At 40.8% G+C, this 25,728-nt stretch overlaps 1 protein-coding gene across 1 annotated transcript in view; it reads left to right on the top strand.

Moving 5' to 3' along the window:
• eml2 (EMAP like 2) overlaps positions 1-21,618 on the top strand; it is a 41,765-nt gene extending 20,147 nt beyond the window's left edge. The window contains 18 exon segments of the mRNA XM_074679628.1: positions 5,873-5,901; positions 7,402-7,531; positions 9,322-9,471; positions 10,326-10,395; positions 13,026-13,136; positions 13,224-13,319; positions 13,396-13,530; positions 13,618-13,717; positions 13,801-13,955; positions 14,048-14,173; positions 14,262-14,393; positions 14,471-14,538; positions 14,625-14,713; positions 14,795-14,892; positions 16,774-16,861; positions 16,952-17,047; positions 17,311-17,441; positions 20,435-21,618. Coding sequence (XP_074535729.1) covers positions 5,873-5,901; positions 7,402-7,531; positions 9,322-9,471; positions 10,326-10,395; positions 13,026-13,136; positions 13,224-13,319; positions 13,396-13,530; positions 13,618-13,717; positions 13,801-13,955; positions 14,048-14,173; positions 14,262-14,393; positions 14,471-14,538; positions 14,625-14,713; positions 14,795-14,892; positions 16,774-16,861; positions 16,952-17,047; positions 17,311-17,441; positions 20,435-20,560 — 1,930 coding nt within the window. The 3' untranslated portion in view covers positions 20,561-21,618.
• Positions 21,619-25,728: the final 4,110 nt, after the last annotated feature.

Here is a 25,728-nt window from a genome sequence, read left to right on the forward strand (position 1 = left end):
ACTGCTGCAGTTAATGGACAGGAAATGGACGCACACGCTCGACCATAAGTCCCTCTGAGTTCCCACTGTTTCCACAAATCGCCCGTCTTCACCGCGCCTGATTCATCTGGTTTAAAACAACAGATGAGCACGCAGTTCAAAACTTATGTAACAAGTGATCCAAGATGAATCACAGCAGAAAACTTTAGAAAAGCATCTTTGTGTTGCTTTTTTTCCCCCACTCTGGCAGTTGGAAAGTTGTAACCTCGGAAACGTCTCTCTGAAGCTTTCAGAAGCAATCTTTGTTTCCAATTATGCAAATTTTTCCAAGCCTGCAGCTCAAACCCTGACTCTGCAACGAAAGAGGAAGACAGCAAAGCAAATTTAAACACCACTCCTGCTTTTCCAAACTTGACATTTGCACTTCAGCTGCTCGGCCCAGTTTGGAAACCTGCAGCACACTGCAAAAAACTAAAATCTTATCAAGAGTTTTTGTCTTATTTTTAGTAGAAAATGTCTTTTTAGACTCAATATGAGCCACATTCACCTTACCAGTCCAGAAAAAGGCCTTGTTTCAGGTTATTCAAAGACAAAAATGAGGTCTAAATTGCTTGTTACACGTTAAAAAAATCTGAAAATGGAACAAATTTTTCTTGTTCATTTGTCAAGTTTTTTTTTAACTTGTTACAAGCAATTTAGACCTTATTTTTGTCATGTACACACTGCAAAAAACTGAAATCTTGACAAGTGTTTCTGTCTTATTTTAAGTAAAAATTGTCGTGATAAGATAGGATAAGATAAACTTTATTGTCCCCTAAGGGAAATTTGGCATGGACAAGGTGCAGTGCCTCTCATATTTGATGCTCTATTCACTCATTTATACATTCATACCAATCAACAGTACACAATATAAAATACAATACCATGCCTGTTGTAAATAAATAAGCAACTGAGTAAAAGCTGTGTTCACTGTGGCGTGCCACCAGTGACACAACACGTGAATACATACAAAACATACAGATATGGGGCTAAAATCAATGCCAATTTAAAAAAAAAAAAAAAAAAAAAAATAGTGCAAGAAAGGATAAGAACCCCCTGCTGCTCATACACTAGAGCATTGTGTTAGGTTCATCGCAGATCGTTAGTTAAGTAAAGTGATGGAGGTTATACTTGATAGAGAAGAGAAGAGAAAATACTTTTTCAATCCCAGAGGGGAAATTCAGGAGTTACAGCAGAAATCAAGAAAACTTAAGTAAGAAAGTGTACAGAAAGTGCAAAAAACTCCATAAGAAAATAGATGCTGACAGCTTGTCCATCATTGTCCAGTCAGCCAGCCTCCACCTCCACAGGGTCCAGGACTGAGCTTCTTCAGCAGTCTGTTCAGTCTCTGTCTCCTGGATCCTGTCTGCTCACAGCAGGTGAAGCTCTTCCAATGTGACCTTGGTGTCCAGTGTTAGCTCTGTTAGCCATGTCTGTGAATAGCATGATGCTACTCTGCCTTCTGGTATTCCCTCTGTTGCTGGGTTAGCACAGCTAGCTTGTCCATCTTATTGGAGACAGATCTTACGTTCACAACAACGATGGATGGAAGGACAGGTCCATGTCGTCACTTCTTAGCTCACACCTGAGAACCAGCACCTCGTCCTCACCTCCTTCTCCTCTCCTTGTGGGAAACATCAGGCCTTGCACCAGTTAGCACTGACATGCTACAGGCTGCTAACAGCTGATTTCACATGTAAACAATGCAGCCATGGTTACATGTAGGATCTCCAGACAAACACAGGAGAAAAGATAGTAAAAATATCACTGAAGACAAAACCAGTTTGGTGTCCACGACCAACAATGAACCATAGAAAGTGATGACCCACTCAAAATGCAAAAATGGCGAAAAAAAGCTGGAAAAAGAAATGGATAAAGAAGAGAGATTTTCAGTTTTTACAGTGCAGCGTGTCTGTATGTTTGGAAGCTGCTCTAATGAGCTGCTGGATATCTCTGGGCCCATTATGAAGGCTTTAGGAAAGGTCTGTTGAGCCTTCACAGACCTTACAGGGAGGAGCACTTTTTTTCTAAAGGTCAAAAACCTCCAGAGATTTAGATGCAGGAGCATTGAAAAGTTCCTGGATCTGAATGAAACTCCTGAAATCCTGCAGCTCATCAGTCCTGCTTTTTTCAAACCAGAGCTCGTTGTGTTTAGAGTATAGGCGGCTAAATGTAAACATCACAGCCTGAGCTGCATGTTAATGAGAGCTGTTTGTGCCTCCTCTCCCTGGAGACCAGGGCTGCAGCCACATGGGTCTTAGATGCACAGTTATGTGCCCGGTTTGGCTGCCAGTGTCAGTAATTACTGAGCCTGAAACAATCACGTTTGCTGATTGGCTGAAACTCGACCACACCTCATCTCCCCCTGCAGCCTCACACACACAGAGTTGACAGGACAAACGAGCCTTTATGTGGCTGTTTTAAAGCGCCGACGCTCAGCCTGCTCGCCTCCAGCTGCACAGACACACAACAGACGGAGTCCGGTCCTCAGATCAGTCCCTGTTTACTCTGACGTCCGTGTCTTTGTCCTCTGTGGAAGCTTTGTGCTGCTGCAAACACAACACGCTCTGATCTTTTATGATCTATGTTCGTTTCTGAAGCTGCTGCTGGAGAAAGAAAACTTCTCTGAATCTTCTCTCGAGTCACTCCCTGTTAAACACACACACACACACACACACACACACACACGGTTCATCCTGGAGCTGGAAGGTGATGAGTTTTCTTAACAAACACAACTTGTGTTTACACTCAGCGTCTATCAGCTCATGCGTGGAGGTCTAACAAGTGTGATCAATATAAACACACTCCTTATCAATCACACAGACTGTTTGGACGCAGATGGTCCAGCAGTCTAGGTTGCAACCATCATGCATTGCAGTTCAAACAGAGGGAATTGCTGATAACATGATCACTGATTACTGACAACATGAAACAACATCACAAACTGTCGGAGAAAAACACTGAGCTCTCTGTATAACTCTGAAGAGAAAAGCAAACAGCACAGATGTTAGCTCCTGAACCGTGAATCGCGGGCGATGCATTCACTGGACGTTGTAATTCTCAAACACCGCATCAGTTGTAGCCTGAATACATAGTTGGTTCTTTTTACAAAATAACATGTCATAAATTCAATTGTTTTATTTGGTTATTGTGGATAAATACACAGAGTATAAAACTAGTCATCACTGGAATCATATGTCATTTTAATTTTGCAGATAATTCACTACATACCGAGTAGGGAGCAGGGAATGAGAGAGTGATTTCGGACACAACTATAAACTCTATAAAACATGGACGTAGTCTCTGCGATGTCACCCTGAAAGAGTTAAATGAAGCCTTTCAGTGGACGTGGCCATATTGACGACTATACTACACGACAACGTTTCATCCAAAAACACTAAAACGCAGCGAAAAAAATCTGCATTTACACAGAAACGGTGATGGACTGAAAACGTTGTAATAAGCATGCCAGGCCTGTAGGTGGCGCTATAACTGTCTTGTCCAGAAGCCGCTTTTCGGAGATCTCCACTGAAGTAGAGTTGAGCCGATCATCTAGTGTATTGGTGAATGCTAAGAGCAGAAGTGGAGCAAGAGATGCTCATTTTTTTTGGCTTGTTGTGTTCGGGGTTTCCAGTCTTTCTGCAGCCAGACTCATACACTGGAAAAAACTGAAATCTTAACATTTTTTTTTTTTTTGTCTTTTTTTCTGTGGAAAATGTCTTTTTAGACTTAACATCAGCCACATTCACCTGACCAGTCCAGAAAAATGTCTTGTTTCAAGTTATTTTAAAACAAAAATGAGGTCTGAGAAATTTGCCAATGGAACAAGAGAAAAGTCTCTTGCATCAAGACATTAATATCGTTTTTAGCAAATTTTTCTTGTTCCATTGGCAGATTTTTTTTTACTTGTTACAGGCATTTCAGACCTCATTTTTGTTTTTAAATAACTTAAAATAAGACATTTTTCTGGACTTACCAGGTGAATGTGGCTCATATCAAGTAAAACACAACATTTTTTACTCAAATTAAGACAAAAACACTTGATAAAATTTCAATTTTTTGCAGTGTGAGGATTCTCGATGAAAAGCAACTCTTAGATGTTGCCCCTTGGTCACACCCCATGAGGTTCGCCCAGCCCGTGGCTTGTTTCTCACATCATCCCCAACTCTCACCATGTTTCCTGCTTTAACCACTGTCCTAATATTCCTAATGAAAAGCATAAAAAGCCCAAAAAATAACTTGAAAATGCAGACATAAGACTAAACGCTCCTTGTGATATTTTCCTTTCTGTGATAGATATTGTGGTATGAAAAATCACTCGGGATTGAGCTTTCTTGAACTTGAAACAATTACAAAATGTTCAATAATACATTGATACTCTTAGTTATTTGGATCTTTGTGCTGTTTTTCTGCTTCGCTTTGTGCCCTTTGTTCTCTGTTTGCAAACTCTCATAATTGTCGATCGTTGTGCATACTTTTTAAATTCAGTCTCTCCTAATTAAAAACCTGCAGAGCTGTCTGTCACATGCATGTGGTCATTGTGCAGACTCTGCACAGCCGTCAGTTCCCCTCAGCGTTTCAGTTCAGGAGCTGCAGTAAATTGATTGTGGAGAACATGGGACAGCTTGATGTGCTTCTGGTCACATGACTGAAGCCGCATTGCGATGAAACAGTTGTGCATGCTCTCTGAAAGCTCTGCAACAATCTTCAGACAAAGATTTATTTCTTCATTTGTCATGAGCAACAGCTGTGCATAAATGAAATCAGGTTTATGGAAGCGTGAGGGTATTTTTCGTTGTCAGTGAACACGTTTTTTTATGCTTCTTGCTGTTTGTTCCTGTAGTCTGCTGCTCTCGTCTTATCGAGCCTCACTTTCTGCTGCCATGGTGATCACCACCTGTCACCGTCCGATCATCTTGATTGGTTGACAGCATCCTGACAGGAAGGCCCTGAGCGGTCAGCATGCTGGGAAACGCTCAGCGGGTGGTCCTGATTGGCTGATTCAGGAGCAGCTGTGGGTTTGATTGACGTGTCTCAGGATGTTTTCTGACGGATCAGCTGACTCAGTTTAGATCTTCTCTTGAACTCAGCTCTTCTTGTGTTTGAGCTCAACTCGAGGTGTTGAACTCGTCGTCAGTTTGTGGACACAGAGAAAAACTGGTCTCTGTTGACTCTGTGGCTGCTGACTCTGTCACAGACGCCTGCGCTCTTTGTCTACATGTGTACACAGATTAGAGAGTTTTAATTTGAAACGTCCTTTTCCCTTGAAAAATAAACACACAGCGTGTCCAGGTGTAAAGGTTGTTTGCAGAGAGAAGTTATTTAATGTTTAATGTTTAAGCCAACAATCAGTGTATCACTTTGCAGCCTGCTCTCAGGAAGATGAGCTGATGTTTGCACAAACAAATAACAGGAAGTAAAACAGAAAGAAATCAGCTGATTGAAAAGATCTTACTCTTTAATTTCGGGAGTGAGACGTTTCTCCTGAGAGCTGCAGAAGAGTCAAAGCTCCCTGGATTATACGGCACATGATGTGTGTGTGTTTCTGCTGACCGAGCTCTGCAGCTCTCTGTCTCAGACGCTGTTTCTCTTAATGTGCAGCTGAGTGATGAGGCTGTAAGGAGAAGGATAAATAATGCAGGAGCTTATAGGAAGGCCTGATGTCATGGAGCAAAGTCTCAGGGGCCTCAGAAACACACGTCTGTATTGTTTGATGGAGCACCTTACACCATCCACTGCTCCAGTTTGGAGGACGGACACGCCCTGGTTCATGTCACGCTGCACCACCAGAGAAAGAAAGAGAAGGAGAGACTTTTCTTTCAGTGTTTTAATAATTTATTCTTTTCTGTTTCAGCAAATCCAAAGAATGCACCCTCAACGCAGGTAAGAGGAGGTTTCTTTACTTCGTAGATGCTAAAAACTCTCAAACACAAGCGCAAAAATCACCTTTCTCTACATCTCACTCAGTAGGTTTGGTACCTTACACATTTGAAACACTCAACAGTACCAGTATTCAGTACTTCTGTGTGTTTTTATGTAGTAATGAATCTCAAAGTTTTCATTTGAACATATCTATTTCTGAATATCGTCACCATATTAAAGTCCTTTTTTGAGGAAAATGAGTTTTTGGCTCAAATCATCACTTAAATCTTTAGCTAAAAGCTCTTTAACCCCCCTATAGGACGATGGCCTATGTCAAGAGGGTGACTTAGACCATTTTATTTCTAACCTCATTCAAAATTTTGGATTATTTAGGATAAAATGTGTGGCTTGGTCAAATTAACAAGCTTTCATGATGGCGGCTGCGCCAATAAGAAACCGAAACTTAAGCACAGAAGAAACTGTAAACATTATTCTTGAATCAGTTTCTACTGGTGAGTGATTAGGTCCACTATCATAAAGGCTAGGGGATAATTTTGTGTTGTAATTTAGTCTTAACTTCACAAGTTATAGTTTAACTTCAAATTTAGCTACTTTTAGCTAGCTACCTGTTCCTGGCTAACCCACTTATTTCTGTAACCAAACATAAATGAATGTTTTTTTTTATTTTTATTCATTTGTTTTTTTCCTGTGAGTTGCAAAGTTAAGAATTTCTTTCATCCCTATGTTTGTTTAATTTACTGGTTACCTCCGCCAAGGAGGTTATGTTTTTGGGAGAGTTTGTCTGTTTGTCTGGGAACAACATAACTCAAAAAGTAACAAACAGATCTCGATGAAATGTTCAGGAAATGTTCAAAATGGGATAAGGAAAAGGTCATTAAATTTTGGAGGTGATCTGGATCACCGTCTGGATCCAGGACTTGTTTGAAGGATTCTTTATCATTGTGAGATAGGGCTGTTTTCACCATATGTGTATATAACTCCACCATAAATGTTTGGATTGCTTTGCAAAACAATACAAGACAAGGTCACCATAATTTATGACAGATGTAAAAGTATGATCCACATCCTGGCAATATTCTGGATACTAAGATCTGGAATATGAAATATGTACTGGGTCATTATAATTTTCAACACTGTTAGGAAACAAATTATGGTACAAACCTGCAACTAACACCAAATTGTAGCAGACAGTCTACTGAAAGGTGAGGTTTCCTCCTCCTGTCTGTTTTGTAACAGCAGGCTGCTAACCAACAATTTAACACAAACCAAGAGCAGATGTCAAAAATTAAAGGAAACAACCGTCCAGTCTGTAATGACACAGCAGCCTGTCTGTAGTCAGAATAATACGTTTGAACACAGACACGGTGGAGTTTACACGTCTCTGACTCTAAAGCTGCTCCTCTTGTCAGAATAAATGTTGTCCTTCAAAATAAAAGCACAACATTTAGTGTCTGTTTCTTAACCACTATTCTTTTCTTTCTCTTTCTCTGTTTCTTCCAGAGGACGGCTACGTGAGGATGTTCCTCAGAGGTCGTCCTGTCACCATGCACATCCCCGACCAGCAGAAGGAGAGCTACAGCATGGACCAGAAGGTGGCGCTACCTGACCGCAAGCTCAAACTGCAGTGGGTGTATCCTTCAGGAACAGATTATACAGTGGGGAAAATAAGAATTGAATGTGTCAACTTTTTTCTCATCACATTTATTTCCAAAGCTGTAGTTCAAACAAAATTTCTCCCAGACATTGGTATTAACTCAAATAATCCACACATGAAAAGAAATCACAACATTCAGGTCCATAAATAATGATTATGAGGAATTGAGTACGATAACACAGGAAAAAAGTATTGAACACGCTAACTGAGACTCATCTAATACTTAGTGGAGAAGCCTTTGTTTGCAATGACAGCTTCCAGAAGCTTCTTGTATGTTTGAACTAATGGCCCACACTGCTCAGGTGAGATTTTGGCCCATTCCTCTGCACAGATTGTCTTTAAATCTGGAATATTCTTTGGTGCCCTCTGGTGAACCCTTTTCTTTACTTCTTTCCACAAATGTTCAGTTGGATTGAAGTCAGGTGATTGACTAGGCCATTCTAGCAGATTGATTTTCTTTTTTTGAAACCATTTGAGAGTCAACTTTGCCGTGTGCTTTGGATCGTTGTCCTGCTGGAAGGTCCAGCCACGTCTCATCTTCATCATCCTGGTGGATGGCAGCAGATTCAGATCAAGAATTTCCCCATACATGGCTCCATTCATTGCTCCGTCAGTTATATGAAGTTTGCCAACACCATGAGATGAGAAACAACCCCATGCCATGATGCTTCACCTCCAAACTTCACTGTTGGTGTAGTGTTTTTTGGCTGATGTGCAGAGCCATTTCTCCTCCAAACATGGTCTGTAGTATGACAGCCCAAAAGTTCAGTTTTGGTCTCATCTGACCAGACAACATTCTCCCAGTTTTCTACAGGCTTGTCAAGATGCTGTTTAGCAAACTTTAAACCAGCTTCAACTTGCCTTTTCTTGAGGAATGGAGTCCTGCGAGCTGAGCGTCCATAGAGGCCATGGCGGTGGAGTGCATTGCCTATTGTTTTCTCTGTAACAATTGTACCTGCTGCCTCCAAGTCTTTCTGGAGCACTTTCAAGGTGGTCCTTGGCTCGTTGAGTACTCTTCTGACTATCTTTCTGACTCCCTGGTCAGAAATCTTCAAGGAGCTCCTGTGCGTGGCCTGTTGATGGTAAGGTGGTGCTTCTTCCACTTGTGAATAATGGCCCCAACGGTGCTGACTGGAATATTCAGGTGCTTTGATATAAGTCTGTAACCAGTTCCATTCTGATGCTGAGCAACTATCAGGTTGTGAATGTCTTCAGAGAGCTCTTTGCCTTTACCCATCATGAGGTGTGTGCTATTTAACTGCTTGGTGAAAAATCAGCCTTTTTTATAGGACCATCAATTTGCTCTAGCCCAGCTGATGTTGGTTTGCACTAATTGGAAGTTCAAGTAATAATTACTGACAGATTTCAGGTGGTATGGTGCATTTCCTTGCCAAAGTATACAGCCTTTTCATTGTGTTTAATACTTTTTTCCTGTGTTATCGTACTTAATTCCACATAATCATTATTTATGGACCTGAACGTTGTGATTTCTTTTCATGTGTGGATTATTTGAGTTAATACCAATGTCTGGTAGAAATTGTGTTTGAATTGCAGCTTTGGAAATAAATGTGATGAGAAAAAAGTTGACCTGTTCAAAACTTATTTTTAAAGCTTTAAAGACACGAGAAATGACTCTGAGTGTTGTGGGTTTAGTGAAAGCTGCAGAAACGTAATTCCCTCTGATCTTTGGGTTAAAGTGTTTAATATCCTCTCCCACTGGCTCCGTCCAGCTTCACATATTGATCTCTAACTCAAGCGTGGATCAGGTACGGCTACCGTGGACGTGACTGCCGCTCCAACCTCTACCTGCTCCCCACAGGAGAGATCGTCTACTTCAACGCCTCCGTGGTCGTTCTCTACAACACGGAGGAGCAGCAGCAGAGGCACTACCTGGGACACAACGACGACGTCAAATGGTGAGAGGACTGAGGATTGACACGAGCTGTCATCCAGGTCCTGAGTGACATTTCCCACTCACACGTCTGTCAGAGCGGAGTCAACAAGCGGAGGGACTCAGGATCTCTGGTGACGACTTTTCAGGCTGATATTTAACCCTGATGACAGCTTTAAATTCTTAATGCTCGCCTTTGAAACAACACTTCTATTATCCTGAAACACCTGACACCTCAGTACACTCAAAAACAACAAACAGAGGAGGAGTTTTTCTTTTGTTTCTTGTAGTTCTTGTGTCTCACCCCTTTAGCAGATTTTATTTAGAAATTCAAGTCTTTAAATATCTTGAAAAAGACATTTTTCTGGCTCATTTAAAGTCAAGATATTATTTTTACTAAAATATCGACTCAGATTTGACAGATTTCAGTTTTTGTCGTGTATTTCTCGGTTATCTTTGCAGCTGTTCCTCGTTAATGTGAGTTCACCTTATTAATGAGCTCTGCTTGACATTATGAGATCTCTGACTGGATGTAAATAAACCAACTCCCCTGAGGCATGCTGGGAAAGCTCCTTATCTCTGCAGGGAAACATAAAGCTCTCCACTCTCATGGTGGCGTAATGAGCTCTCTGAGTTTTAGAGGAATGATTTTTCTTTTCCATCTTTTCTAATGTGGAAACGATCTTTTACAGCTCTCATTGTTTTGTAAAAATACATCAGTCTATCTTTTTTCCACTGCGAATTCCGTAATTTTCTCATCATGTATAAATCTGAAATATGTCTGAATCTATGAAACCACCACGGCCTCCATAAAGGCTGGAAGCAGTGCGGAAAATTCAAATGAAGCAGGAGTTTCTTTCTCTTTCTTTCTGTTTCCAGCTTGAGCGTGCATCCTGATATGGTTACCATAGCAACTGGACAAGTGGCTGGGAACTCTAAAGATGGAAAGGTAACGAGAAACACGTGATAACATCCTCCTTTTCACAGTTTCATTCACTACAGCACGTGAACTGAGTAGAAAAATCTGGCTGAAATACTTTATTTGTTGGAAGTTTTTCAGTATGAGTTAATATAATTTAACAGAATAAAATAATGATCCCATGAGACCTCTGCACCACATCTAACATCAGTCAATTCCACAGACATGAAATCTCAGGTGATCAAAAGTGACTAGGGATGGGACTGAAAAACCGGTTCCTGTTGAGAATCGATAAAAAATGTTTCAATCCATCGATATCATCAGCCTTTATGCTGAACCATCCCTTGTTGATTCTTTGCATTATGCCCGACCTTATGTCTCGCATATTCGCCTCAGCTACTTTAGCTTAGCAGTAAGATAACAGCTCCCAAAGAAAACTTTGATTCAGGATTTTCAGCTTCAAGTTTTACTAAAGAACTGAACTCACAAAGAAATGTATATTACAGTGCTGTCAGGCGATTAAAAAAATTAATCTAATTAATTACAGGATTTGTAATTAATTAATCTAATTAATCGCATTTTAATCTCATATCTGCTTAAGGTCACAAAATTAAAAAAATGAATTCCAGGACATTAAAATTACATTAAAAGACACTAAAAAAACATTTAAAAATAAGGTGGAAATGTATACAACACATTTTTAGGTACCCTGAGGCATAAGGAACACATGAAAAAAGTTTTATGGTTCTATCTTTACAAAATCTACACAGTCCTGCACCTAAGATAAGCTGATTTGATTTTTAGGACGTTTTTGCTTCTGTCACATTTTTACTCAGTGAGTGAGTAGACGTGGACTCAATTTTCACTGCAATATGAACTTCTATACTTCTATGAGGTCAGGAGAACCAGGGCTAAAGGCTAAAAACTGTGAGGAACTATATACAAAACACTTTATTCAAGTCTTGGATGAAAGAAAAGTGAAGTATTTTCAGTTTTACATGCTTTGAACACACAAACTGATGCTCATTGGTGCAGAGCAGCCCCAAGCTGAAACATGACACCAGGACGATGGAAGCAAATTTTCAAAGAATTCTTTAGATTTAAATACAGGATATATATTGATCATCCAGGGCTTGTTTAATGCAGTAAAGAGTGTAGAATTATCTGTTTTTTACAGAATTGAGCTAGAGCAAACGGTTGATTTTCAGCAGATTTTCAAAAAGGACGTGTGAATAAACGAGATGTGGACGGCAGTCACACATCACTCTCGCTTCCCTCCCTCCGGTACCTCACGTGTGATACATTCAGGGACCGTCGGAAATTTTAAAATCTGACGAGAACACCTCTTTTTCCAAGTAGGACACACAGTTTGTAAATGCCAGACATTTAAAAATAAGTGCGTCTTTGAACGCGTGTAATTAATTAATCTAATTAACACGTTAAAATGACAGCCCTAGTATACAACTGTCTCACAGGAGATTCCTTTTTAATACATTTAACGTAGTTTAAATCTCCTTCTTTACCAAAAACCATATGGACAAAATAGCGCTAGCTTGATGCTATCGTTTATGGGGAATTGCATTGATATGCTAGCAGTTAGCATTAGTACTGAATGATTCCAGGAAATAATCTAATTGAGATTTTTTTGACCAATATTGCGATTGCGATTTAGCATGAGATTTATGAGGGGTTTATCTCTTACATTATTCATTGAACACAAGCAATATACCGTTTATAAAGTTATGAATAACATATCTTTAACTATTACAATCACAGTAGAATATTGACTGATTAAACTTCAAGCCTTGTAGACATGATAAAATTATTATTCATTACCTTAAAAGGAACAAAGCATGGTATGACCAATAGTATGAAAAGTAAATGTGAATCCTCTCTTCTGTGAATCTCACACTAAATAATGAGCAGAAATGTAAATAAGACCAAATCTCTGGCTCTACCACTGAAATATGTCAACATGTGGAGTGCACTTTTTTTTGATAAAATGAAAAAGAAACACTGAGTGAACATAAATATAAATATTAATTGTATAAAAATCTTACTGATCTGTCATCAGTTTTAAAATCATCATTTTTTTAATTCCAGCCTTTGCAATTTGAAAATTGTTCAGCCCTAGTTAGCATACATCTGTATAACTTAGGCTTCAGAATTTCAACCTTCATCACAGAAACATATCACAGTTACTCTTTAAAAAAAAAACAGAGAACTTCAAATGTCAAAATATTCACAGGCAAATGAAAGAAAAGGTAAGTGCTGGCTCATATCTGACTTCATAACTAATGCAAGGTTCCAAACAACTTAAATAACTGCTATAACCACTTCAAGACACTAGATGGCCTACTCCGATTAATACATAACAAAACAGTACATTAACGTCACATGGCATTCGATTTTATTTCATATTTATTCACTTATAAACTCAATTTAATGTTGTTGACCCAGAAAACCTGAAAAGCTACGTTTTGTACAGAGAAAATTCACAGAAGGAATTGATAAGAGAATTGGATCGATACGCAGAATCGATAAGGGCATTGGTATCAATAAAATCTTATCAATACCCATCCCTGGCTTAAGCAGATAAACAGACTGGTGTAATCTTAATGTTGATGTCTGCTCTTTTTAATTTTTGTCTGTCTGATCAGCTGTTGGCTCCTCACGTCCGTGTCTGGGACTCCGTCAGCCTCAACACGCTCCACGTGCTCGGGATGGGGGTGTTTGACCGAGCCGTCACCTGTGTGGCTTTCTCTAAGTCGGTGAGCAGGTTTTTAGACGGTTTCCTCTTTAAATACATCTGATGGTCTGTTTGCTTCTCGGAGAGCTGACGCTGTGATCTCTTACAGAACGGCGGCACCTTCCTCTGCGCTGTGGACGACGCCAACGATCACATCCTGTCAGTCTGGAACTGGCAGAAGGAGAAACAAGTGGCTGAAGTCAAGGTAGGTGATTAGTTGTCTCATAAACAAAGTGAATCACGATCGTAGTCGGGAATCCTCTTGCCTCTGGTCTCTGTAGTGCTCCAATGACTCGGTGCTGGCCGCTGTGTTTCATCCCATGGATGCAAACCTGATCGTCACCTGTGGGAAATCTCACATCAACTTCTGGACCATGGAGGGAAACACACTCACCAAGAGGCAGGGACTGTTCGAGGTACGGATCCTCTACCGTCCTACTTCAGGTTTACGATGGTTTGTTTTCATCGTTAGTGATGCAGCTTTGCGTTTTCTTTCTCTGCAGAAACACGAGAAACCAAAGTACGTGCTGTGTGTCGCGTTCGCCGAGAACGGAGACGCCATCACAGGAGACTCCAGTGGAAACCTCTACGTGTGGGCCAAAGGTAGACTCACCTCTTAGCGTTGATATCAAAGACGTCAAATCCGTCTTCCTTTGAGGTCTGACATCCTGTGCTCTGATCGACAGGTGGAAACCGTATCACCCATCAGGTGACGGGGGCTCACGAGGGCGGGATTTTCTCTGTTTGTGTGCTGAAGGATGGCACCATGGTGTCTGGAGGAGGAAAGGACCGGAAGGTGGTGCTGTGGAACCACGACTACAGGAAACAGGCCGAGATGGAGGTAAGAAATCAAAAAGTCTTGCATCTCACTTTGCTTTAGTTTTTAAATCAGAGATGTGATGTGTGAGATGATGGGACACGTTTCGTTCTCAGGTTGGCGAATCCTTCGGTCCTGTCCGTGCTCTGGCTGAAGGTAAAGCCGGAGAACTCTTTGTAGGAACCACCAAGAACGCCATCATCAGAGCTGCTTTTCCCGACACGATGACACCGATTGTTCAGGTACAGGTTTACTCAGATCTCACAGGGACGTTTTGTTTTTCCAGACGCTGACAGACGTTTGATTTCTATGCGTGTGATGATGTTTCAGGGTCACACTGATGAGCTCTGGGGTCTGGACATCCACCCCTCCATGGAGCAGTTTGTCACCTGCGCTCAGGACAGACAGGTCCACCTCTGGGACACCAACTCCCATCAGCCCCTGTGGAGCAAGACCATCGAGGTGATGAAAGAATCTACGAATAATCCAGCTTCGTTATCAATAACAGATAAGATTAACTGATTGATTCGTCTCTCCAGGATCCGGGGAGGTCTGCAGGTTTCCATCCCAGTGGGGCCGTCCTGGCTGTAGGGACCATGACTGGAAGGTTGCTCTCACAGTTTCAGATAAGACGTCAACAAATCGAGATATTAGAGGTGTCTGCTGTGTGTGTTTACAGTGTTTGGTTTGCAGGTGGTTGGTGCTGGACACCGACACTCGGGATCTGGTTTCTATGCACACTGACGGAAATGAGATCATTTCCAACATCAAATACTCTCCAGGTAAGACATCACCTGTCCTCATCACGTCATTCTTTCAGTCTGATGTCGGCTCTGTTAACTCTGAACTTCCTCTGCTCTCAGACGGGAACTTCCTGGCTGTCGCTTCCCACGACAACTTTGTTTACATCTACGCCGTGACGGAGAGCGGTCGAAAATACAGCCGAGTAGGAAAATGCACCGTGAGTGAAACAAGCAGCTGTTTTTATAACTCTGAAAGCAGATGAAGGTAGGGCTGGGCAACGTGAGAAAAAAGTTGATATCAATATTTATCATGATATAAATCTGTATGTATGTCCTGAAGAACATTTTACAACTGCGAAATAAAACAGGAACATCTCCTCTACTGTGTTGTTAGTGGGCGTTTTGATCTACTCAGACCACGTGCGCAATCGATAACAGGAGCAAACCGCCCTCTTAAAATGAGGATTTAGCACGTGCTACCTGCTGTCACCACGGAAAGTTTGGAGAGCAGAGTGGTAGTAAAGGAAAAATGAAGTTTGAAGCCGTGGAGGTAGAGAATTCAGATGTATGGGTCACAGGCTGCTGCACAGGAAGTGAGAGCTGTGTCCAATGTGGCGTATGCCCCCGCCGTGACACTCGGGCCATCGCTACGCACACGAAGCAGCTAGTCGGTGCTGTGTCTGGGCTGACATTGACTGTAAATGCCCTGGCTTCAGTCTGGAGGTCATTCAGCGTCAGTGGCACCGGCGAATGAAGAGGGAGGTTCATCTCCTGTGCTCTCTGGAGAGCACAGGAGATGAACGTTCATTACGCACGGGTAGTGATGGGCAGATGAGGCCTCATGAACCGTTGCGGCACATTACCCAAACTGTATTGATACTGTGTTGGTACTGTGTAACCGGGTCACTCAATACTGACACCTGCTGGATCTTAAACATCATTGCAGGAAACAGAGTTGAGAGTCTCAACTGGCGTACTGGTTCAATGTCCCAGAGCACACAAAATTATTTAAATTATTACATTTAATACTGTATTGTAATCTAAATTTAAAATATATTTCATATCTTTAAAATACACAGTCAATAAATAATGTGAACACACGTTCTAACAAATAGAAATGTTGTGAATGATGATGTTGCTTATGCGCTTATCTTTGAGGCAGGGTTGTTTCATTTTAAAATAAAGTTTTAATCAAACAAACATATCTTTTTGTGTCTTGGCATTCAGGCAATTCTGTTTTTGGAGAAAGATCTCCAGCTTCATATCAAGCAAAAACTAAGAGGAACAGGATAAAAAAAGGAAATTAACAACAAGCACCTTATTTGCCGATATAAGATCAAAATGGTCCCACACAGTGGAAACCTTACTTTTCTTTCGAGATCCGTATCACAATGGCTTGAAGGAAAGACTTGGGCTCAAAATATCTGTGATTTTTTCGGCAGAGACGCATCCCCTTGACAGATGCGCTCCGTATAAACACAGTTTGGTGCCTCAGTGAGACAGGCGACACAGCAGCTGACTTTCTCAAAGCGATACTTGCAAAAACATGAGACTTCACTGCGCACAGGCGGAAACCAGGGCGGTTGATGAAAACACAAAGCCCAAGTTAAAATAATCAAGGCTCAGAAATGGCGTTGATGGATAGACAATATGTCTCCACTATTTTTATTCCTGACCGTCCAACTGTGTTGACAGAGATTCACTTTATCATTGCACCTCCACAACACAATGACCTCAGCTGTTGGTGTGTGACACTGTGCCAGTTTGCGCCTGCCTTTCAAACATGCTAGATAGGGTCAGACGTAAAAACAGGGATTGCTAACAGTTTAATGTTTGATATATCAATCTGCGAGCGCTTAATAATTATATTTGCATATTCTCCTCCCAAATATGATTGGCTAATCACATGTCTGTCAGAACATGAACGAATGATTGTCTCATATTCTTATCGAGGAAAAGTTATTTCACGATTTACATCTCTTTCGTTTTATCGCCCAGGCCGACATGAAGTGTGTTGTGAAGCTCCGATAAGAAGCTGGTAAAGAAACAAAGTGTGTGGGGAGATTTTATAACCACTAAAGCTCTTTCTCTTCTTTTAGGGTCACTCCAGCTTCGTCACCCACCTGGACTGGTCTTCAGACAGCCAGTTCCTTGTCACCAACTCAGGAGACTACGAGATCCTCTTCTGTGCGTCCTCTCTCCGTCTCCTCTCTTTGAATGTTTCCTTTAATATTCATCACCTCAAAAATAAAACAAACACTGTGTGTTTGTCCTCAGGGGAGGCATCCAGTGGTAAACACGTGACCAACATGGACACCGTGAGGAACCTGGAGTGGGCCACGTCCACCTGCACTCTGAGCTTCAACACCTTTGGTGGGTCCAAGAAACTCAGCTGTGACATCAATGAGCCAAGTTTTGTTTTTTTAACGCTCAACAAGTTTATAATAAAACTGATTTGAGTATTGAGGCTGTAACCTGTTAAAATATTTGATGCTCAGAGAAGTTTGAGACGAAAAAACAAAAGTCTAATCCTGTCAGACGTTCCTGCTGAGAGTTTTTCTGCAGCCCAAACATGACCTGAATCTTAATCCTCTCCTTCTGCCTCCCTGTCTCTTTGTCTTCTGTGCGTCTCTCAGGAATTTGGCCGGACGGCGCAGACGGCACGGACATCAATGCCGTGTGCAGGTCACATGACGGATCCCTGCTGGCCTCTGCCGACGACTTTGGCAAAGTGCACTTGTTCTCCTTCCCCTGCTCTCAACCAAGGGTGTGTGATGTTTGCTCTGTTTGCACATCGTCTTTGGTTTTTTACACACACTAACCTGAGACACCAGCAGAGGGCAGTCACGCTCTTCAGCTCAGTTAAACGCACTCAGCCACAAAGCGCTCACTGTGATTCCCCTTAAAACTCCAAATTTCTTCCAGGTGTTTGTTTATTTACTGCTGGGATGTTTTTCCAGCTTTAAGCATTAAAACAGTTCAAGTGGAGCTGTAAAGCTAATTATCGGCTCAGAGGAGCTGCTGACGACGAGCAGACAAACTCAGCAGCTTTAAATACTTACAACAAGTCGTTAATGTTTTAGACTCTCTTAAAGTGTAACTCCTTTTACTGAAGTTTAAAGACTAAAACCAAACACAGGTTTAGGAAAAAACTGACACTTCATATTCTTTGTAAAAAAATATTCTAAGAAATAAGGAAATTAAATTAATTTATTTCATTTTTTTTTTTTAGTTATTAATAATTTATTATAAATAAAAATATTATATTTTTAATTTTTTAAAATTCTTATTATTTCTATTTATTTAATTTTAATTTAATTTATTTATTTTTTAATTTAATTTAATAATTGTTCAAGCCATCTCCAGCTGTTCACAGTGACGGACGTCATCACAGGGTATTAATATTAACTTTATCGTGTTTTTTTTAGTTTAGTGCAGTTAATACAAGAGAATGGGATAAATTATTCAAGATTCTTCTTTTATAGGAAAAATTCAAACACACATTTATTAAAGGGAGTTAAATATTGGAAAGTTAGAACTACTTTTGACACCAACAACTGCTCCATCCTCCTCAGTCGCCTGCACTTTCCTGGTTCAAACCCTTTCTGACAGATTTCCCTTCATCTTCATTAATAACTGCAAATCCCATAACTCCCCATTTACACGTGGCGTCCCCCAAGGCTCTATGCTTGGTCCCTTCTGGTTTATCCTCTACAGGCCACCCCTTGGTCACATCATGCAAAGTTCCACTGCTACGCAGACGATACTCAGATCCACACCTACACAAAATCCATCACTCCCCTCATTCTGACCACCATCACAAACTGCCTCAGCAACATAAAACCTGGACGAACCTCAACTTCCTGAAACTCAACTGTAACAAATCTGGCCCAAAATCCCGCCTCCCCTGTTCCAGGACTTTTCTCCCAACATTAACAGACGAACAGTCACCCCCTCCCCCTCTGTCTGAAACCTCAGCATCACCCTGGATCCCACTGTCTCCTTCAAATCACACATTAGGAAACAAAACATCTTTTTTTATTGTGGCCTGTGGGTGTCACACAAATTGCAAGAGCTACAACATGAATGCAAGAGCAAAAACACAAATACAAATGCCACAACACGATGGAAGTTAAATAGGTTAGTTATTTCAAACAAACAAAAAGTTGCAAAACTAAGTCAATGATTATCTTTTTTAACTTCATCTGTGATCAATATAGCTTTGTAGGGTCTCACTTTTTAATATCCTTCATAGTACTTGGAGAAAAAAATATGTCTTTTCATAATTAGTTTTACGACCTGGCTCGTGAGGGGAAAGGAAGGCAACATAAAACCCTAGCTATTTATTTGTTTCACGAAATAAAACTGTGCAATCAACCAAACGGGAGGCGTACAAACGAATGGGGAGGAGATGGCTGCTTAAAGGACACAAATTTTACAACCAAGGGCGACTCAAGCAAAGAAAAACAAAAAGTAAACAATACGGCAAAACCCAAAACCAGAAGTTGGCAGGTTTAGGACGTCTCCCCAGCCCTGTACAAATTACAACACATTCACTGCAGTTTGCCTCCCACACCCCACACACGATCAACACTCTAACAATGGATCTAGTGAAGTGTCCACCGCTCCACCCTGATTGGTCCTGCAGAACCTGCTCTTCAGCCTATCGCTGCGTACATTTAGGGGTAGCACCCTCTCACGCACACTCACACAGGCACTACCACATGATCAGTGCCGCCCCGCATACCCACCCATGAAGCAGCTGCAGCCTTAACAATTAGCTTCATCACTGCGAAAACTAAAGTCCTATCAAGTGTTTTTGTCTTCTCTTCAGTAAAAAATGTCTTATTACACCTGATATGAGCCACATTCAACTTATCAGTCCAGAAAAATGTCTTGTTTCAAGTTATTTAAAGGCTAAAATGAGGTCTGAATTTCTTGTATCAAGTTAAAAAAAATACAGCAAATGGAATGACAAAAAAAAATTGCCATAGGCAGAATTTTTCTACTTGTTACAAGCAATTCAGACCTCATTTTTGTCTTTAAATAACTTGAAGCAAGACGTTTTCCTGGACTGATCAGGTGAATGTGGCTCATATTAAGTCTAAAAAGACATTTTCTACTAAAAATAAGACAAAAACACTTGGTAAGATTTCAGATTTTTGCAGTGATGAATCAAAAACATTAGCATCAAAGCTTATTTATCACAGCTGAAGGTAAAAAAGAAAACAATCATTGACTTTCTTTCACAACTTTTCTGCAAATCAGCTGACCCCTACCAGCCACCGTACTCCTTCCACCTCTGTAACACTGCATGCATTCGCCCTACCCTCCTTTACCTTCCTTTCTCCACTGGCTCCCTGTCCAGCACTGAATCCTCTTCCAAGACCCTATATAAACCTGCTCCCCAAGACCTCACAGACCTCCTCCAACATCACTCCCCGACCTGAGCCTTTTTTAACTCTATTCCTCCAAACATCCACAACACAGACTCTCTCCTCTCTTTCAAAAATCATCTCAAAACCCAACTTTTTAAAACGGCTGTCAAAGCATGACTCTCACCAGCATAATCGCTCTGTTCTGTTTCTGTTCAGCTTTAAACGCGCTACATAAATCTGATTTTTTATTATCTAATTATCAAAAACCCCTTTTGATACAAAGGTCTGATAACTTTTAGTTTCAAGGATTAAAAAATTATCTTTATTGATTTTCTTGATGAAACCCTTCAAACTGCTTCACTGTCTGACTTTTTTTTTCCAGGCTCCGAGCCACGAGTACGGTGGCCACAGCAGTCACGTGACCAACGTTGCCTTCCTGCACGACAACAGTCACATGATCTCCACCGGCGGGAAAGACACCAGCATCCTGCAGTGGGTGGTCGCCTAGGAAACACTCTCCATCTTCATCTCCATCTCCAACCCTCACAGACCGGGACCAGCCTCCTCTCTGACACCGTCACCTCTCACTGTTATATCCTCCTGCCACCAGGGGGCAGTCACTCCTCTGTGCCTACCGGAAAATATGAATCAAACACAACTCGACCACCCCGCAGCAAATCCCCCCACCTGGATGAGATGATCATTGTAAGAAAAGAATATAATTTGGTGTCCTGCTGTTTGTGATAGAATGTAGAGACGATGACAGGAAGTGAATCTTTACTGTTCCCAGAAATATAACTACTGTAACACGGGCTCAGCTGGTGGAGACCACACGCTGAGCCTGTGGCTTTAGCATTAGGACTTACTGTGCCTGAAACGTATTTATCTTCACCCCTTTAACCAGAATCCCACCTATTGAGGAGGAGAGGCTGAGTTTTAGCTCCTGAATCTGAAATTACGTTTGACTGATCGAATGAGGAATCAATAAAGAGCTTAACCGTGAACATAATTTGCAATAACTGGGTTAAAACTCACTTTTCTTTTAGGAGTTCATGTAAAGTCTGTGCCTCAGAGTGTTGACAGAAACTGACCCCACCTGAGGCAAAGACAGATTGTATTAAAGCTCCTAAAAATGGGTGGAATTCCCCTTTAACATCTCTTCGTCTAACCTAACTGCCTTGTCCCTGATTGTTTTTATGAGTACCACAGATACCCCCGTCTCCTGAGCTGCTGTTACTCATGGTACTACTGCTGTAACTGTGCTGAGACGCCACTAGATGGCGCTCCATCTCCAGAGAATGAGCATGACTGAGGCTGCCCTCCTGCTGTAGATGCTGTTAATGTGGCAAAGGTCTATAGAGTTAATATATATGTATATGTCATATGCAGTATATCCAAGTGGCTGTGTTATTTTACTATTTAACTCTAACAACCATGGATGTGATTCTTCTCGTGGCACTTTTAGTGATGGACAGAAGAGTGATGTTAGGCTGCTGTGCTGTGAGCTTAAGCTTTGCCTTCTTCTGTTTTGTTATTAAAGTTTTTACCCGAGTACGGCTCACTCCAGGCTCCGTGTGATTTCTTCTTTTCGCTCAGCGCCTGAAGTGTCCTGACCTCAGTGATCCTGGAGGAGGGAAGTTTAAATCATTGATGGGTGAAGATCCAGGATGCTCTTTAGCTCCTAACGTTTCATCACCCAGACGAAAAATAAAATGGTGAAATAATTTGACAGTTCAATGGAGGTTAAAGGATTGGATTTTTTTTCTATTGCAACTTTAAAAACAAGAGTTTACAAAGTGCACAACAAAAACACAAACAATGAAATAAACCAATGCACAAACACCTCAAACTACAAGAAAATCCAGCTGATATGATCAACCCAGAGAGAGAGAACAAAAGCAGCAACCTCTGCTCCTATAATCCGGTACGGTACAATGCAATCCAATACGGTACGGTACACAGTGGTACGGTACGATACAACATGAAACGCTTCAAAACAATACCAAATCAAAAAAAACTACTGCCAGAATGCTGACTAAGACCAAAAAGAGAGCCCACATTACACCAATTTAAAAGTCTCTGCATTGGCTACCATCTTTTAGGATCGATTTTAAGTTTCTTACTGGATTTTAAATGTCTTAATGGTCTTGCACCCTCCTATTTATCTGACTTGCTTTTATCATACGTGCCCGTGAGAGCCCTCAGGTCTACAGGTCAAGGATTTTTAACAGGGGCTACTCAGAGCTTAAACGTTTTTAAAAAGAAACTTAAAACTTACCTTTCAGTCTCGCCTTTATCTGAGTTTTACTTTTACTTATTTATCTATTTATGTTTTGATCTTCGTCTTTTTAAAGGTGTATAATCCTTACTTTTAGTTCAATATATATTTATCTTTTCTATGTGTCTTAACCTAATTATTTATCTTCTTATTTACTGCACTGTTACTTTCAGCTTTTTAAATTTAGTATCTGAAAGTTTTAGTTTTTCATTGTTTCTTTTTTACTGCTTCAATCTTTTAATATTTTATTATTTTCTTTGTTTCTTTTAATTAGGTTGTTTTATTTTCTTACAGTGAGTTTAACATTTTACTTTACCTTCAGTGTTTCCTCATGAGGGTCTCCAGATAGTGTTTCCTCAGTTCCTCATCTGCAGGGATTTTAATCAACCGTGCTCACCTTATGCACCAGGGGTGTGGGTTGGTGGGTTAGAGGTGGAGTTTTTTTTTGTTGTTGTTGTTTGCCTTGTTTTGCCTTGTTTTGATTTGTCAAGCGCTTTGTGTTGCCACCACTGTGCATGAAAAGTGCTTTATAAATAATGATTGATTGATTGATTGATAGAAAAAGAAAATTCAAATATTAAAAAAAAATCAGAAACATTGAAAACGTTTTTTTTTAATATTCTAAATTTAATAAATTAAAAAAAAAAAATCTGAAATACCATTTATTGATAATCAACTCATCATTTTTTTGTTTGCTAATATCTTGCCAAATATTCAGTATGTATATTAACCTAGTACATTGGCAGTTAATTAAAATCTGTATTTTCTTCCAGATTAGTCTTTTTGTAGATGTAGTTTTCTTCCCAGGGCTGTAAAACTTGAGGTTAGCCACAGGTGCATGGAAAGTTGGTGGGCTGTTGATGTTGTAGGAGGTGAAGTAGAGCGGTGGCAGGCTTTGTTGACAGATGGGATAAAGATTTAGTACAACTAAATGTTAACACAGGATTTTATTTAGTGTCAGTGTCTTTAATCATCAATACCCTCTGTAAGAAAAAAAAAAAAATTCAATTTTTGTTTTTTAAAGCTACAAGGAGCCACTGCAAAGGAGTCAAAGAGCTGCATGAGGCTTCAGAACCGCAGGTTGAAGACTCTTAGATTAGAGGGGTTAGGGACAGCGCTAAAACATCATTTTTATGAAGTGTTTTCACTTTGATTTCTAAAACTCCATCAAATAAAAAAAGGGAAGAGGAAGTGCTGCTTGACAACTTTCGTGATCTGGCAAGAAGTTAGTGTGGGTGCAAAGTCTCTGAAAGTAAGGCTCTGAGTGCTGCTGGAAAAAAACAAAAAAACAAAAGGCAGAATTTGGGGCCGTTCACACGACAATGGTTTTAGGATAAAACGCAAAAGTTTTGTTGTGTTTCAGCCTCACGTTTACACGGAAACGGCTAGAACGCAAACTTTTGAAAACAGCCTCCAGAGTGGGATTTTTCTAAGCAGTAAGCCGGCGTTTTCAGTGGAAACGCTGACGTCACACTCCGCTTGGCACAAGTACATACAACAGGACAACAGTACTGTTGTTACACTCATCACGAGCTACCGTTTTGTGCTTGTGCTGCTGAATCTGCTGAATCTGCTGACTGTTTTTCAAAAAGTGTGGATCTTTTGCTCCACTTCTGCTCTTCATATTCACCAATACACCAGATGATCGGCTCAACTCTACTTCAGTGGAGATCTCCCAAAAGCAGCTTCTGGACAAGACAGCTGTAGCACCAACTAGAGGCCTGGCATGCTTACTACAGCGTTTTCAGTCCATCAGCATTTCCATGTAAACACAGATTTTTTTTCACTGCGTTTTCGTGTTTTCAGATGAAACGTTGTCGTGTAAACGGGGCCTCAGATTACTCAGTCTCTCTGGCTGAGAGATCTGCAGGTCAAACTTCTGTCTCCTGTCGGTCAGATTCAGACACGTTTATTTGGAAACCTCACAGACTGAAGGGGACGAATGTGAGGTCAGAAAAGTGTTGAAATGTCAGCATCATAAACAAACCGTGTTGTAAAAAGAGTGATGATGCTCTGAGAGGCTGCAGAAAGGTGTGTGTTTTCTCTGACAGGTGAAGGAGGTGAGGACTCCTGTGTTTATCAAACCAACAGTAAGGTCAGCACATGTTGGTGTCGTGGTCATGACGTCCTGTTTTCTGTCAACACCTGAGGGTCTGGAGGGGCTGCAGACCCTGAGGATCCTCTCAGGAACCAAAACATGAGGTTTACGACCAAAACTGACAACTCATCATGGTATAAACGAAAATCTGACAACCAAATGTTTCTGATCTCATACAGCGTATTTTCTGTTACCCTGCTTCTGTTCTGACCGGCAAAAAAACAAACTCTGATTTGTCTCGGTGGCCTCTGAGAGCTCAAACATGGCCATCACAAGGACAAAAGGACTTCCCATACAGCGAGAGGAAGAGCACGAGACATACGATCCTCTGAACTTTAACATAATAAACATCGACCTTTAGGACGGGGGTGACACAGAGGACGAGGAGAAGGAGGAGGAGGAGGAGGAGGCTCTCTGAGGATCACTAAGAGACACAAACACTTCTTTAAAAAGCAGATAATTACATTACAGGTGCTTCAGCATTCAGGGAGCGCTTCAGTTTGTGCAGAGACATGCATGTTGGTCTCCTAATAGACGGGTCAGACGCCGTGCAGAGGAGCAGAGGAGCAGAGGGGTTAGCTGATCTAAAAAAGCATCAACTGTCGAGTCAGTTATCAGGATTTATGTTGACTCAGAGAGACCAGGACTTTTATTTATCCAGTTTTTCTTTCATATGGCTGATGAGTAAAGCAGGAACGGCAAATTCATGGTTCCTCAAACCAACAGGAAGTGAAATTTTGCAGCTTTTTTAGCATCTTTGACAACAACAAATATATACTCATCAGAGGAAAGACCGATGTAAAGATAAAAAAAGTCAGAGAGGAGAGTTTTCTTTGCTTTTGGACTCACCATGGGAGACACCAAACATGAAGGATGACACAAACTGCAGAAACAGAAATCTTATCAAGTAATTTTCTCTTATCTTCAGTAGAAAATGTCTTTTTGGTCTTGGTATGAGCCACATTCACCTGAGCAGTCCAGAAAAATGTCCTGTTTCAATTCAGTTTAAGACAAAAATAAGGTCTGAATTTCTTGTAACAAGTAAAAAAAAAATCTGCCAATGCAACAAGAGAAAAGTTACTTGTATTAAGATGTTATTCTAATTTTAAGCAAATTTTCTGGTAAATTTTTCTTTTCCCATTGGCAGATTTATTTTTATGTGTTCCAAGCAATTCAGACCTCATTTTTGTCTTAAACAACCTAAAATAGGACATTTTTCCGGACTGATAAGTTGAACGTGGCTCACATCAAGAGTATAAAGACAATTTTTACTTGAAAAAAGACAAAACACACTTGAGAA

This window comes from Halichoeres trimaculatus, unplaced genomic scaffold (genome assembly GCF_033239565.1).
Source record: "Halichoeres trimaculatus isolate MK-OKI-2021-1 unplaced genomic scaffold, fHalTri1.1 fHalTri1_scaffold_9, whole genome shotgun sequence".
NCBI classification, from domain to species: Eukaryota; Metazoa; Chordata; class Actinopteri; order Labriformes; family Labridae; genus Halichoeres; species Halichoeres trimaculatus.